Here is a 13,037-nt window from a genome sequence, read left to right as displayed (position 1 = left end):
CTATTACTTCTCTTGATTTAGACATTATACTTCTATTGATGCAGCCTAGAATTGCATCGGCTTTATTAGTTGCCACATCACATTGCTGACACACGTTCAGCTTGTAGTCCACTAAAACTCCTAGATTCCTTTTGCATGTACTGCTGTCAAGCCAGTCCTATATCTCTGCATTTCATGTTTATTGCCTAAGTGTAGTACCTTACATTTCTCCCTGTTGACATTCATTTTGTTAAGTTTTGGCCCAGCTTTCTAATCTATTACGATCATTTTGAATTCCGATCTTGTTCTCTGGGGGTTTTGGTATCCCTCCTAATTTAGTGTCATCTGCAAATTAGAAGAGCATGTCCTCTATTATATCATCTAAATAGTTTATAAAGTTGTGAAGTCGAAGGCTTTCATGGCTGGCATCCATAGTTTTTTGTGGGTTTTTCGAGCTATGTGGCTATGTTCTAGAACAGTTTATTCCTGACGTTTCGCCAGCATCTGGCTGGCATCTTCAGAGAAATTACAGTCTGCCCTTCCTTTATGCAGGGGATCCGTTCCAGACCCCCCAACGTAAAGGGAATTCCGCCTATGCTTGAGCCCCATTTAAATGAATGGGGCTCGTGCACGCGTTGACATGGTGGTGCCACAAGCTCGCACCTCATTATTCCTTATGGGATGCACTGCCCCTTCTCCCAGAATGGTTTTCAGCATCCCATGTATGACATGGACGTACTGTATAAAGTTTATAAAGTTGTTGAATAGCACTGGACCGATGATAGAACCCTGTGGCACCCCACTGGTCACTTCTCTCAAGATGAAGAGGAACTATTGGGAAGCACCCAAGTACAAATCCATCTAACAGTCACATTGTCTAGCCCACATTTTACTAGCTTATTTGCAGTATCATAGGGGATCCTGTCAAAGGCCTTACTAAAATCAAGGGTAATCTCCATCTAGCTCTGGAACCAGACATTGTGTCATGATGTTACTAATCCAGATTTAAAAGTTGTGTGGTGGGCAGTGCGGTTACAGAAAGCATGGAGAGGACACTTTCCATGGTGGAAATATCCAATGATCCTAATATCCAATGATCTTTAAAAGGTGCACTTCACTTCTACATTACATTCTGAGAAATGTTTTATCCTGTATGTCATTTATCATGGTTTTGTACCATCCATAAAATTACCTTGCTTATAGAGTTGCTATGACCATGAGTAGTGGATTATGAATCTAGTGATCCCTGCTCGGACATGGAAACCCACTGGGTGACCTTGGGCAAGTCATACTGTCTCACCCTAAGCTGAAGGTGAAGTCAAACTCCATCTGAACAAATCTTGCCAAGAAAATCCCATTATAGGTTCACCTTGGAGTCTCCATAAATCAGAAAGAACTTGAAGGCACGCTGCAACAAGGGGAAAGCACTGGGTGGGATTTGTTTCCCTTCATCAAATATTTTCATATGTTGGTGGCAATTGCCACTCTAATGACAAGGGTTTCAGCTGCTATCCCAATGTGGCGGATTAGTTCCCTACTCAATTGCAAGACAATATAGTCACAGTAAATCTAAATTCTTACTGTCATTCCTATGAAAGCTTAAGTGTGTTTCTGTTTGATACTTTTACAGCTTGTATAGTGTTTCTTTGAGGTTTTATGAGCAAACTAGGACATGAACTAAGAATTGCTTTCCTGAATTATTTCTTTTCAAACACATTTCATAGTTGAAGACAGTAAAACAAGTATACAAAAAAGATTTATATGAGTTAATGCAGGAATAAATATGTTCCATGAAATGGTTCTATGTTCAGGAATATGGATGTTTTTACAAAAAATAAAATAAAATAAATACAAATATGTATATTTCTCAATACATCAAATCTTAATTTCTCCAAAAATTGTCTGTACACAGCATTTAGATTCTGTACTCAGAATTTAGACACATGTTCAGTGGGCTCAAAGCATTAAGGCAAGTTTGCAATGTGTCTTCATCGCAAGAAGGGACTGGCACATTCCTTCATCAGAATTTTGTACTTCAGTCTTCAACAATAACCAGCTTCTGAATATTTGAAATGTTCCTTCAGGGCTGGTATTTGTTTTGAAAACATACAAGCCAAGAGCTGCTAGTTAGTTTAGAAGCGTTGAAAGCAAGCAGCTTTAAAACATGGAGGAACATGATATTGAAACTGCAGTAGAAAAAAACTCAGTCGAGGTTCTGTGGCAGAGGACAACTTCAGCAGACATCCACAATCAGAGGTGTTGTATAATCAGAGTGCTTGATTCCAAAACTGACAACTGGAGCACAAGATCTGACCAGCGATACCTAAAAAGAGGGTGAGAAATTATGTAACCACTAGTCCAAGAACCTTTTTTTAAAGTTTTCTTAGACCTCTAATAAGCATGGCTTCTTTGACCAGCTCAGGTTAGATGTCTGGTGGCTTTCCAAACATTACAGCCACTGGCTGCAACTTTTGCTTAATTATAAGTGCTTACATTTCTCTAATTTCTACTTTATTGTAGAAGCAGATTATTTCCTGCTGCTTTAAGAAAAATAAAGCATAGAACTCCACTAGTGCAAAATAGCTAGCCTTGGGAATCTGAACTCCTAAAGGCAGATCTCCCTCTCCAGAATTAAATGTAGAATTTTTGTTATAATAACTGTCATTCCTCTTTAAGTTCCTGCCATTTTTCTTGTTGCAATGGGAGGAGGGAGGCTTACATGAACGTTACTTATTTGCACAATGATTCAGTGAGTCTTGGAGGCTAGAAACCCTCCAATGTGTTAATATTGATTCTGAGACTGAACCTTGCGAAAAGTAATCTTGCAACAGTAAGTGTTTCTGGAGGCAAGTTCAGATAATACACTCATCCCTCCATATTTGTGGCTTTGATATTTGCAGATTTGATTATTCATGAATTTGATTAATATGTTCTCTCTAGGAATATCTAGGTCCTCCAGTGCAACTCTATGGACAACTTTAACTAAAAGTTGCACTGAAACACCTAGGGATTCCTAGAGAGATGTCCTCTCAGATAAAAACATGGTGTTTTTGTTATTTGCAGTTTTTCCATATTCACGGGGGTCTTGTGCCCCTAACTCTAGCTAATATGGAGGGACAAGTATAGCTTCATATGTTACGCTGGGCTCCATCAGTGTAACCAGCATATGTGCATTCATATTGCCACAATTTGAAATATAAGCTGTGATGATCCCTGATGGCTTGAAATCAAGGATCTGGAGCCCACAGGACAGATGATTCTTAAAATTACAGGCTCTTTTGTTGTGCACAAAGTGGAAGACAGCACAACAAATTCTGAGCAATGGCTATGATTGTTTTCCTTCCTTCCTTCCTTCCTTCCTTCCTTCCTTCCTTCCTTCCTTCCTTTTTTTCAGTGACAGTGAGAAAGTGAGTTTGAGGGAATTCACCACTAGATTTATCAAGAAACACGTACCTTTATTGCTTTAACTGAAGTAAGCATACTGATTTCTTCTACTATGTGTAACTATAGTTTGGAATAAATAGTACATCTACTCCAGCAGCTTTAATATCCTGTGTCTGTCCTGGTTCTTCACAAGTAAATAAACAGTACCTCTGCTGTTTCCTCCTCCCAATGAGTTAAAAAACTGGGGGGGGGGGGGCGCACAAGAATGAAGGAGTGCAATCTCATAGAGCTACATAAATTGGATCCCATCTCAGAAGGAGGGTTCCTTTTAAGAACAACTGTAATTCTGGAACTGTAGTGCCTCATAAGAGAATTATTAAAACTGCCTGGTTTTTTTTAATGCCTCTGCTATGTATGGCATTGCTAATGACTATCAAACCACTAATAGTATTTATTTCTATAGGGAAACGTTTTCAATCATGGTTTGAATTGGTAGCCATTTTATTACTTTTCCTCTTCCATTAAACCATCCACAAGTCTGCAAAGGAAGTATTTTAAGTAATTAAACCACAACTGGCCATCATATTCATTTGCTATGAATCAGAATTAGAAACAACAGGTTGATGCCGGTTTGTATGAAACACTCAGTCCATAGTTTTGTAGTTCAAACATCACAGCAAATTGTGGTTTAACAACTGTTGTGCTCATGAAAAGAGGAGAGACCTCATTCCCTGGTCTCAGTCCAACATATCACTTGAACAAATCTGAACGTATGAATCTGCTTTGGATCAAATGGAACAATTAAGGGGGGGAAACCACCATTGATGGACGTATCAGAGGTAAGTTCCAAGGTACTTACTTCCAAATTTCTCAAAATAATAAGTATTGTTGCTCAGCTATATATTCCCAACTCCTTGTTTCTCTTGTCCCCACACCAGAGCAAAAAACAGCAACAAAGATCCCTGACAACTGGCTCTGTTGCTGTATGTGGGTCAAAAACACACTGATACAATAAATAAATAAATATTAATTAATTAACAACAGAAATAAATTTTCTTACCTTTCCTACTTCATAATCCACAGGCCCAGGTATTTTCCCACTTCGTAACGTCCCACTTCGCAGGCCCATGGAGTATTTTGGTGCTCTCTTTTTATAGACTTCTGTATTTGGCTTATGATATGCTGCAGGACCAGGGGTCTGTAAGTAAGAAGCAGAGAGATTTCCATGGATGACAATCAATGTATAGTCAGAAGCAATAGCAATAGCAAGTACATTTCTATACTGCTTACCGATGTACTATCTCTACATTTGTAGGAAAATTATGTTGCCCTGAAATACATGAAACACAGTTTTGTTTACCAGCATTACCTTATTTGTCTCACACTGTTTAAGCTTCTTCTAATTTTCAACCCCCTCAAGTCTTTTCGTCTGTTTTGAATTGTTCCCTTTAGCAGTGCAATCTTTGGTGTGTATGTTCAGAAATAAGTTCCAATGCATTCAAAGTGGCTTAGTTGCTGGTAGGAAGACTTTGCTATTGTTGTGTACCCTCAAGTTGTTTCCAGCTTATGGTGACCTGGCCTAGGGTAACCCTTTCATAGGGTTTTCTTGGCAAGATTTGTTCAGAGTGAGTTGGTCATTGCCTTCCTTTGAGAATGAGAGTGTCTGACTTGTCCAAGGTCAACCAGTGGTTTTCCATGGGCAATTGACGATTTGAACCCTGGTCTCCTGAAGTCTATGGGCACAAACCTATATTTCAGTTATGCTGACCCAGCAGTCCAGGCTCGACTATAGCCTTACATCCTGATCGTGTGTATGTGTGTGCATATGCCTTCAAGTCATTGTTGACTTACAGTGGCCCCATTAATTTCATAGGATTTTTTAAGGCAAAAAGTACTCAGAGGTGGTTTGCCATTGCCTTCCTCTGAAATACAGCAGGTCATCCCATCCTATATTTTAAATGGTGGCAATGTGAAAGCACATGCACTGAAGCATCTGTGCACACCATTTAATAATATAGTGCACAATAATTCATGGTTTTTGTCATCCGCAGGGGATCCTGGAACCAAACCCCACATATCTGGAGGCCCCACTGTAAAATTTAGCCTATAGGACCTGGAATTCAATGCCAGTCTCTCATCCAAGTACTAACCAGGGTTGACCCTTCTTAACTTCCAAGTTCAGGTAAGATCTGGTGCCTTCAGAGTATTTAGGCACTACATCCTGATCCTACCTGACCATTTGTCTCCCACTCCCCTGCCTTTGTGGGTCTAGAAACCTTGTCCAAGAAGGACTCTTCTGTCTATCTGCCCAGGAAACTAAAATGTGCACTGTCTTGTGTGAACCCTCCTTCTTTCCCTTTAGTTTTTGTCTTCTAACACCAAGCTTTTGAGGGGCATGGCTTAAGAAGATTCAGTCTTAACTGTAGTGGCAGTTGAAACCACTGAGAGAAGTTGTCTGAAGTTTTGGAGTAAGGTGTCACCTGTAAGCTGATAATACTCAGTTCTGTCACTCCTTTCCACCAAATTCCAAGGAAGCTGTTTTTGTCTTAAACCAGTGTCTGGCCGCTGTAATGGACTGGATGAGGGAAAACAAATTGAAGCTTAATCCAGACAAGACAGATGTGCTCTTGGTCAATTGAAAGACAGATCTGGGAATAGGGATTCAGCTTGTATTAGATGGGGTCACACTCTGAAAACTCAGGTTCATAGTTTGGGGGTATTTCTGGATTCAGTGCTGAGCTTGGAAGCCCAGGTATCAGCGGTGACCAAGACTGCTTTTTGCAAACATCTAGGGTTCCTCCAAAAGCTGCATATTTCTCTAGTAGAATGACATATATACCACTATATATTTTTATTTATTGTCGGAATATATAGGTTTACAAATTAAAATGAAGTGATAGTTTTCTGCCTCTTACTGCACTTTGGCCTACTGTTTTTAGTCACTTAAAATGAAAGGTTGTCAGCAGAAAACCTTTTTTAAAAAATCTAGGTGATCACTGTGCAAAAGTAAAAACTGCAAGTGAACATCTATAACAAACTTAAATTAACTTAGTAACACATTTGATAATTTTCAAGTTGTTGAGTCTCAGAGCTCTTATGTCCTTGCAAGTGATGGTGGTGTAAGCATCTGTACATCCCCTGATATATTCATCAAAATCAGATTTGTAATATTAAAGCAGTATCATGAAAGGATGTGGCTTGTGATGGCATTCATAGCACTGGGATAAATAGTATGGGGCACATATCCACAGCCATGTGAAGGAACACTGGTGCCTTCCCTGCACTCTGCATTTTAGACAGACACCAACCAGCCAAAGGATGAGTTCTGCCAGATCAAACTAGATGGAATCTCCCTTTCAACTCTTTTGCCTCCATAAACAACCCTTTCCTGCCACCTACTTCAGGGGACTCTCAAGATCTTATCGCTGGGTTGTAAAATCCACGAAGCATAATCAATCACAACCAGTCCCTCTCACCTTTGGAGTATCAAAACAAAGCGTTTACTTTGGAAACCTTTTCAGGTTCCGTTAAAGGGCAATCAAACTTTTGTTTTCCATGGAACCTTAGCACCTTAGATTGGCTTAAAGAGTATAAGAAGAATGAGGTGTGACAAGGTTAAGGAAGATGCAAAACCATATAATCAATTGATCTTTGCTAGAACTAAAGGTCAAGTTGGTGCTTGATTCTGAAAAAGTAATTTAACATTTAAAATGCCATGATCAAGTGTAACAGGTTATATTAGGTGTTGGCTGCACTACTAATCATCAGTATAAATTAGAGGTAATTAATTAGTATGCTTTTAAAAGAGTGAAAAAGATAACACCAAAATTTATTATTATTATTATTATTATTATTATTAATAGTATTATTATTAACCTTTATTTATAAAGGTTAATAAGGCATACTTTTTATTTATAAAGGTTAACAAAAGGCATACTTTTATTATTGGTAACCAACAGAGAAAGAAGAAATGAAGTGAGTTCATGAGCCTACCTTATGAAGGTCTTCATGAAAGCACCCAAGCATACTCTTTCTTGCCATGGAATAAGAAGGGCTTGAAGATTTGCCCACAGCGTGTGGTCCAAACACCCCTGGGATCACGTAAGTGTTAGGGCCTGAAAGAGTAAAGTACCAATATGAAGAGTGCCAAAGACTTTAGGTAGAGTCTAAGGAGGAGACATGCAATGGCTGGGATTCACCATGCTACAGTGTACTGCTAAGGGCTCAGAAATCCTGTGGGAATGATTGCCTATTTCTGTGTTGGATTCAGTGGCATGGATTATTTAATACAACCAGGGCTCAGGTTTTTTTGGCAATAGTAAACAAAACACTCAGCCTGGAGTAATTACTTGCAAACAACCAGCCACCTGTAATTAGTTCCTTTTTCCAGCAACAAACATACTGTATAACAAAGTTACAGTAACTTAAAGAAGGATACCTTCATGCCTTTTGCCACGTAACTGTATCTTTCATTCACTTTTATAGTTATGGAGTGCAGCCTCACTAAAAGGTGAAGCAAGAATATTACATCCTTCAAATTGTCTCTTGTATTGTGCCTCACATTGCTACCTTGTGCTCTGTTCTGGTTATTAAAAAATGAGGACAATGTGGATAGGAAGACAGTGTGTTTAATATCACAGGCCAGAAGTGTATAGTGTTCAAATATTTAAAATGTAATTACTTTAGAGAAATGGCACAGAAACTTTAGAGATTAGTAAAGAATTTTTTTTTTAATTTTTGAAGGCATGACAGTGTGACTACTTTGGGGAGTCTTGGAATTATAAAAGTGACTGGTGGCTTTTACAAATTGAGGGGCTGTGCAGATAGCCAGATCAGAGCCACGGCAACTGCAGGGCTCCTTTTTGTGCCCTGCAAGGGTGTGATAGCTGCACCACTGCGGCTTTATAGAGCTCTTCTGGTGCTGTGTTGTGAGGACACAGCACCAGAGGAGCGCCATGATGCCACATGCCATGTGGAGCGGTGCATAGCATCACACCACCCTGGGGGCAGAGTCGAGGTGTGTGTCATGTGGATGTACACCCCAACTCCACCCTCAAGCCGGCCTTTAAGACCAGTCTGCACAGGGCCTAACTTTCTAAGCTCCATCCCATCCAGCCCCATGCTCAGTCTTACCTGGTGTGCTGTCTACTTTAGCACCATGAGTTCTAAATGATAGAGAATGTACAGGTGCAGATTTATAGATAATTTTGTGAGACTTCTCTGGTGAATAATCGCCTAGGAAAGAAGGAAAGCAACAGCCACAGTTAGATTAAGGGTGAGACATTTCTTCATGCCTGGAAGCTGCCAGGAATGGCAATTCACCTTTTAGTAATATCACTCTCACTCTGTTCAATATAAAAACATTCCTGTTCTCCAAGACTATTTCTAGTGGCAGGTGCTGTTTTGTTTTGTATTTCTGGCAGTCTGTGATCCCACAGACAGAAAATTGTCTAGATCAGCTTCAGTTTTCTATCCCTTCCCAAGATACATGTAACTTGGCAGGGAATTGAGCCTGGATAGAATTTTTTTTTGTTATAGTCAGTGAGCAAACATTATGAACAATTTTTGCTGTTTTGCAGAGAGTATGTTCCATATATAGATATAGATATATTTAAATAGATACACCAGAGACAGTAGAGGCATGAATACCAATAATTTTTGACAAACATCCAAGTGCATTTTTAAACACAACATTCATATTGACTAAAAACAGTTCTGCAAAGTGAAAATGGAGAATGCCATGAATCTGGTCATTAAGCAACCTGTGTGATATTTCTTAACACACACTTCTATAGAATCCTTCAGAACGCTCCATTCATATGCTTCCTCTGTGTTGTTTGAACAGAACCATATCATAGGCATATATTTTGAATAGAGGAATCCAGCTTACCTGGACCTGGGGTAACCTCCACTTTCACTCTGGGCCGGCTACCCATTGAATAAGCTGGAGCTGACTTCCTCCCCCTATTTGTCATAGAGCTCTGCACATTATAGGGACCTGGAGAGCAGTCTTTGCTGAGGGAAGGCCTTGAGCCATGCATACTATAGGCTGGGGCTTTCCTTTTGGTTGGGATGTGTGATACATAACCTGGAGGAAAAGAGAATGGATACATATGATGCAAATAGTTTTGTTATAAAAAGCTGTCATTCAGAGCCAGATCACTGGTTTGTTTAGTACCAGCACTCTATCTGATCTTCTTGCAGCTGTGTGTGCTTCCCTACAGTTGTCTCTTACTGAGCATGCATGAATAGCAAAATAGAGAGAAAAGGGAAGAATATATAAATGTGCCTCACTAGCTTCCCCCACCATGTTTTTTTAAAAAACAATCCAGACATCAATACATTTGGCCACCCAAACGGAAATCATAAGCAAACTGGAGGCTGGAGAAATAAAAAGTAATTTTGTCCTCCAAAATGTTTTTGTTTACTTATGCAAGGCTTACCTGACCTGGTTGTTTCCTTTCATCTATGCCTAGTGTTAGTTTTGGATGAAAGGTTTGCCTAAATACGTTGAATTTCTCTTCCTTTTTGTCAAGTAGGAACCTATCACTATTCTTTCCATGTTTTTTCTGTCTCTGGTACCACATTTTCGGTTAAAGAAGTAATACCCAGGAACACATCTACTTCTTTAACCGAGGTGTATCTGTACAACTGTAGAATCCTACTTATTTACTACTTATTTATTTCCATCTTTCTGTCTACATAACAATATAACACAGAATATAATGCAGAACACATAACAGAGTAAAAATTAAAAAAAAAATAAAATAGATCAGTTAGACACAGCCAATAAAATGTAAATTAGCATAAAAATAAAAGACAAAAATTACAGTCAAATGCACAACTGTAAGCAGGTTTTACAGTTGGCTAAATATCAAATTCAGCAGCAGATCAGCTTAGATATGAAAAGTCTGCCTGAATAAAAAATGCCTTTGCCTATTGGCAGAAGGATAACAGAAGTGACATCTGGACTCTCTTGGCAGAGAGTTCCACAACCTGGGAGCAACCACTGAAAAGGCCCTCCCTTGTGTATTTCAGTGAGCAAAAATGAGCAGATTCAGCTGTGCCATTTTTGAAATGCACAACGAGGATTAGCAATACAGAGGCATCAGGGAAATCTGTCAGGAAATTTTTTTGAATCAGCCTCATTGAAATGAATAGAAGCTGCACAAGAGCTTTTGTATTCATTTCCACTGAACTTGTGTAGGAAGTTGGCTCAGACAGATATTTCTAACATGGAGATATTTCACTTGAATTAGAGAGCAGACATAAAACAAATTTGTTTGTCCTCCTTTGCATTTTAAAATCAAGAATGAATTAACTTAAAAACCCCATAATACTATTTTCCTTGCTTTTATTTACCTGTTGCTCCTTGTACGTAGTACTTTGGCCCAGGACCTGTATACTGGGCCATGATTGGGCCTCTTGGACGATGAGGCCTCCATGTTCCTACCCATGCTCCATTACTCATGATTGGATCCTAGATTCCAATGCCTGAGAAATGTAAAGGACAGAGCAGATTATTTAACAGAGAAACCTATATATGTTCTCTTACATTTGTCACTGAACAGCTGGATCATGTTATATGATTTAAAAAAATACCATGGATAGTGTAGGAAGGAAGAATTCCATGTCTGTCTATTACGGAAGAGAGATTCTGATTAAGTATGAATTACCCTACAGAGGTTGCTGGGCTGCAATTTCCCTTGTTGTACCTCACCATTGATTAAGCTGGCAAGGGCAGAAGGAAGCTGCAGTCCAAGAACTTCTGACCCCTGCATTCTGGTTTTGTTGCTGTTGTTATTATGCACACTTGAGATTTTCTAGGTTGTGTTTCTTTTTGGTAAGATTTATCCAGAGGAGGTATTCAATGGTCTTCCTCTAAAGCTGAGCAAGCATAACTTGCCCCAGATCATCCAGCAGGCTTCATGGCTGAATGGGGATTTAGACCCTAGTCTCCTGTAATCTTAGTCCAGCACTTGAATCACTACAGCATGCTGGCTCTTTCTGGGGTTGTATTCACTCCAAAAAGTAACTTTTCCAAGGTCTAGTTCAGACTTTGCTGTTTTCTGTTTGTAACATTTGGGTGTTTTCACAATAATTCCAGGTTGGGTTTTCCCCCCATTTTCCAAGGAAATCTGTTAAGGACAGCAAAATGTAGTACACTCGCCCCTCCCTCATTTGACAGTTTGACTTTTGTGGATTTGATTATTCAAAGATTTTATTAATATGTTCTCTCAAGGAATATCTAGGTCCTCTACCGCAATTCTATGGTCAACTTTAACCCAAAGTCACACTGAAGTACCTAGAGCAGGGGTAGGCAACCTGCGGCCCGCGGGCCGGATGCGGCCCGGCGAGGCCTTGGGACCGGCCCCAGCCCAGTCCTGCCAGCGATTGCCGCCGGGGCCTTTGGCATCTCGTGCAAGGGGCATGGTGGGGCAATTGTCTATAGAAGCCTCAGAAACATGCATTTATCTTAACCTTTTTAAAAAAATCAGCAAATTTTTTCGCGTGTCCTCCATTTTTTATTTAAAAAGTGCCCTCCATTTGAAAATGTTGTCCTACATTTGTCCCGGTTTATTTATTTATTTAATTTAAAAAAAATATTTAATTATTTATTTTTTGGCTTCGGCCCCCCAGTTGTCTGAGGGACAGCAACCCGGCCCCCGGCTCAAAAGGGTTGCCTACCCCTGACCTAGAGATACCTAGAGAGAACACTCCACTAGGAATTTGTAGCTCCTCCAGCACAATTCTATGGTCAATTGCTGACAGATGTTGACCATAGAGTTGCATTGGAGGACCTAGAGATTCCTGGAGAGGTGTTCTCTCAGGTGAAAACATAGTGTTTTTGTTAATTGTGGTTTTTCTACATTTATGAGGGGGCTGTGCCCCTAACCCCAGCTAATGTGGAGGGGCAAGTGTACATCCAGGGTGCTTTTTATTTTACATCACTCAGTAGTCAGTTTAAGACAGAAAGAAAGAGCAGAGGAATCCAGATGAAGTGAAATGAATGTATTATCTTTTAAACATTTCACCAGAAGACTGCAGGGCTCCCTCTAGAGAGCTAACTGGGCCTGTTACAGTTTTATTTTGTTGTGCATGTAGAAAATGGAAAATAGAAGATGGGGAGGTGGGAAAGAAAGACCTAGATTTGACTGTGATCATTTTGATGCGGAAAAACAAAACAGATTTCCATGAGGTATCTGAGAGGGCCTTCAGCCTCTGTAGAATGAAACAGGTTGACTGGACAAATTATGTCCAAAACACACTGCAGAGCCCACTTTAACTGCCCTGGCTCAGTGCTAGGGAATCTTAAGAACAGTGGGGATCCTCACCAGGTGTCACCTGGTGCAGAGGGCAGGACTACTGGGAGGAGAACTTCTGGGCAGGACTTCTGGTGGGACTTCTGGGGCTAGAGAAGTGCCTGTGTGGGCCAGAGAAATGGCCACCCACTCCCTACTGGGGCTGGAGACCCCCCCCCAAAGCCCAGATCAGCACCTATATGGGCCCAAGGAGTGCCTGCAGGGGGTGGGGGGGCTGACTGGGTCTCACCCCCCTTTTCTAGGGGGTCACTCCCCCTTCTGGGATTTTATTTATGGGTGTCATCCGGTGCAGCCCACACCCACCCAGTGGTACCATTGCCTGGGAATTGTAGTTTACTATGGCACCAGAAC

The 13,037-nt window shown here is 40.3% G+C and overlaps 1 protein-coding gene across 1 annotated transcript; it reads right to left on the bottom strand.

The window, feature by feature from the left end:
* Positions 1-2,173: 2,173 nt before the first annotated feature.
* Positions 2,174-10,834, bottom strand: LOC149314279 (ciliary microtubule associated protein 1A-like). Its single transcript, XM_089520775.1, has 6 exons — positions 10,726-10,834; positions 9,254-9,451; positions 8,497-8,598; positions 7,357-7,478; positions 4,424-4,561; positions 2,174-2,302 (listed from the first exon to the last, which is right to left on the bottom strand). Exons 1-6 carry the CDS (start codon positions 10,832-10,834, stop codon positions 2,213-2,215), a joined length of 759 nt encoding a protein of 252 aa, XP_089376901.1. The 3' UTR covers positions 2,174-2,212.
* Between the last annotated feature and the right edge of the window lie 2,203 nt (positions 10,835-13,037).

The sequence above is a fragment of the Sceloporus occidentalis genome, unplaced genomic scaffold (assembly GCF_023333645.1).
Source record: "Sceloporus occidentalis isolate IW3139 unplaced genomic scaffold, rSceOcc1.0.p SCAF_4, whole genome shotgun sequence".
NCBI lineage: Eukaryota > Metazoa > Chordata > Lepidosauria > Squamata > Phrynosomatidae > Sceloporus > Sceloporus occidentalis.
The sequence above is the reverse complement of the archived record's forward strand: the minus strand, read 5'-3'. Positions and strand labels throughout refer to the sequence as shown.